Source organism: Octopus bimaculoides, chromosome 8, assembly GCF_001194135.2.
Source record: "Octopus bimaculoides isolate UCB-OBI-ISO-001 chromosome 8, ASM119413v2, whole genome shotgun sequence".
Lineage (NCBI taxonomy): Eukaryota > Metazoa > Mollusca > Cephalopoda > Octopoda > Octopodidae > Octopus > Octopus bimaculoides.
In genome coordinates, this window is record NC_068988.1 from 12,571,468 (window position 1) to 12,575,120 (window position 3,653).

At 42.5% G+C, this 3,653-nt stretch overlaps 1 protein-coding gene across 1 annotated transcript in view; it reads left to right on the forward strand.

Moving 5' to 3' along the window:
* The window catches only part of LOC106874952 (cholinesterase), a 20,412-nt gene that overhangs the window by 8,098 nt on the left and 8,661 nt on the right, over positions 1 to 3,653 (forward strand). Inside the window, exon 4 of the mRNA XM_014922878.2 lies at positions 2,347 to 2,423. Within this exon, the coding sequence (XP_014778364.2) occupies positions 2,347 to 2,423 (77 nt within the window). The remainder of the gene's footprint in view (positions 1 to 2,346; positions 2,424 to 3,653) is intronic.

Sequence of the window (3,653 nt, forward strand, 5' to 3'; positions counted from 1 at the left end):
TGTGTGTGTGTGTGTGTGTGTGTGTGTGTGTGTGTGTGTGTGTGTGTGTGATGTGTGTGTGTTTGCTTTTGTTTTGGCATCATATAAGTCAGAGATATCCAAGGGTTTCCTTTCGTTTACTTTTCCCTCTTCTCTTTCTCTCTCTCCCTCTCTCTATTCATCTATCTATCTAACTCAATCAATTTATCTCTTTCTTTCTCTCTCTCTCTCTCTCTCTCTCTCTCTCTCTCTCTCGCACACATACCTGCACACACACAAACGCACATACATACACACACGTACTCTCTCTTTCTTTCATCTCCCTTTCTCTCTCTCTCTCTCTCTCTCTCTCTCACACACATTGTGCCTCTTGTGCATACACATATACAAACATACATATCTGTATATGTACACAGACAGACAGACAGACACACACACAGACAGACACACAGACACACAGACACATAGATAGATAGATAGATAGATAGATAGATAGATAGATAGATAGATAGATAGATATACATTCACATATACGAAGGGCTTCTTTTAGTTTCCGTCACTCACATGGCTTTGATCAGCCCGAGGCTATAATAGAAGCTACTTCCCTAAGGTTCCACGCAGTGGGATTTGAACCTGGAACCATGTGGTTGGGAAGCAAGCTTCTCACCACACAGCCATAAAGACAATACCCATGACCCTTTGGACGCCCTTTAAAACTAGGGAGAGTTATGAAGGGAGTAAACACAAACTGGAAGTCTGCAATACTTGGTGGTGGTGGGGGTTGCCGCCAAGTGATGACGTGTAAACCGGGTGACGAGTTTTGAACTCACAACTCAAGAAGCAGAAACAACTACTACAAGGCATCCGATTCGACATTCTTACAGTTCTACCAATCTATAGTATTTTTCACTGGCACTTTTTTTTTTATTGTGGCGGCACATAGCCTAGCGGACTCGCGGTCGAGGGATCGCGGGTTCGAATCACAGACCGGGCGATGTGTGTATTTATGAGCGAAACACCTAAGCTCTAGCAGAAGGTAATGGCGAACTTCTGCTGACCCTTTCACCACAACTTTCTCTCCCTCTTTCCTCCTGCATCTAGCAGCTCACCTGTGACGGACCGGTGTCCCGTCCAGATGGGGAACTTATACGCCAATGAAACCGGGGAACCGGCTCTTATGAGTCAGGCATGGCTCGAGAAGGAACAAATAACAACTTCTTTTATTGATCTTGGTTAGTTAGTCCACATCACTCTGTAAGTAGCATCGGGCCGCTTTCCAAGTTTCCCTGGTGTGTATATTCCTCCCTGGCCGGAACACCGGTATGTCGCACGATGACTCGTTTTTACCTGCAGAGTAGAATGAAGTGCATTGAACAAAATTGAACGCACACGGCATGTGTGTTCGATTTTGTTTATATACCTCCGGCTGCTTCTAATTCATATTTGAAGTTTTCTGTGGCAGGAAGCGTCGGGACATGCCAGCAGATGGTGTTTAAGCCATTTAGCATATAGTCATAGTCGGCGATATGGCTTGCAGCGGGCCTTGTTTGATATGCGGCATTGATAAGTCAAAAACGATGACGAATCATCGATGTCTGTTGCTCCAAGAAGGGACCTATGTGAGTTGTCTCACTTGACTGTGACTTACTTTCAGATGTTTTTTTTTTTTTTACACCAGGCACATAGAGAATATATTCTCTTGCGCCTAAAAACCGCAGCCGAACCACGAACTAACAACACTCATACCTCGTGCATGATATATATATATATATATATATATATATATATATATATATATATATATATATATACATATATATCCTTGTTTAGACACTTACAATGCAAATACTATCTCACATTATTCATGCCGCTACGCATTTATTTCCACTATCACATACACATACACATTTACACGTAATTCAAACTTAACCATACTTCCCCCACTCTTATTAGGCTCTTTATCTCTTATCGAGCGCTCACTCTTCTCTGCTTTAGAACACCGACTCTGTCCTATTCACCTTTACGTCTTCCATTCAAATATGCTTCAACTCTGATATGACACCAGTTTCGGGTTGTTGTTTATTCCTTCCATCTTCCCCCTTCCTTCTCAGTTGATAAAGGACCACTGTCCGAAACATTGTTTTCCCTTTATTTCTTTCATTGTGTAAATACATTGACTTTATACTTTTCTTCAATTTCTTTGTGGTTTTATATGTACTTCATTATCTTTTTTTTTTGGGGGGGGGGTTCTTATTTTCATTTGAGTGTTGCCTGGATATGTAATCATTGTGCTAATGCAGAATTAACTCGGACTTATCGAACTATCGATACTTATTTATTATATCGCTCCAATTTTTGCTTTAATAGGTTCCGTACTTCAGCATTATCTTCCTTGGCCTTATGAAGCCGGCAATGAAACTGTCATCTTACAAATGTTTTCAGAGGTAAGTTTCAGCAAATAGTCACCGGTTGTTGTTGTTGTTGTTACTGGTAGTGTGGGGGTGTATTTAACCCTAGGTCAACTCTGATCGAAAAACCTCATGATCAAAGAAATCCCCAGCCCTTGCAGAAGTATACCTGTCATAAACTTGACCGCGATGCCCTGCAATGCCTTACGAATGAGTTTATTAGACGGAAACACTGCGGGAGACCATCATATGAATATATACACGTGTGTGTATGTATGCACGTACGCATGTGTGTGAGTGTGTTCATGTTTACCCCTCACACACACATACACACACCGCCTTAGCAGATCAGCAAAAGGGGCCGATTTTATAAGTACCAGATTTTTATAAAATACTAGGGTTGATTTGTTCGGCTAAAACCCTTGAAGGTGATGCTCCAGTATGGCCACAGTCAAATGACTGAAATAAAAAAAGGATTAATGATAAAAGGGAACCAAAATATGGTGGGTCCTTTCTTATATATTTTTATTCTTTGATTTTAATCATTGGACTGCGGCCATACTGGGGCCCTGTCTTTAGCAATTTTAGTCAATTATATCAATTGCGGTACTTTGTTGGGTATTTATTCTATCGACCTCGTAAGGTGACTCTGAAAAGTGAACCAGGTATATTTTTTCGACGCACCGATTGTGCTATCCCATACCATGAACTCATTAGGCATTTTCTTTTTAAGTTCCTCGAAGTTTAAGATAAGAGACAATCGTTCAATACTCACTCCATCACATCACTTTATACTCTCCCAAGGGATATCATCATTACCATCACCACCGTCATCCGGTCGAGCGACTTTGCCGGACCAATGCAGCATCCCCCGTGTCAAACGTCTCGGTTGAGCGATGTAGCATGAACGTAAGTGCTTGAGATTCAGTGACGTTGGTCTTTCGCTAGCTGAAATAACGTGCAGGCCAATGGCCCAGTGGTTAGGGCAGCGGACTCGCGGTCATAGGATCGCGGTTTCGATTCCCAGACCGGGCGTTGTGAGTGTTTATTGAGCGAAAACACCTAAAGCTCCACGAGGCTCCGGCAGGGGATGGTGGCGAACTCCGCTGTACTCTTTCACCACAACTTTCTCTCATTCTTTCTTCCTGTTTCTGTTGTACCTGTACTTCAAAGAGCCAGCCTTGTCACACTCTGTGTCACGCTGAATCTCCCCGAGAATTATGTTAAAGGTACACGTCTCTGTGGAGTGCTCAGCTACTTGCACGT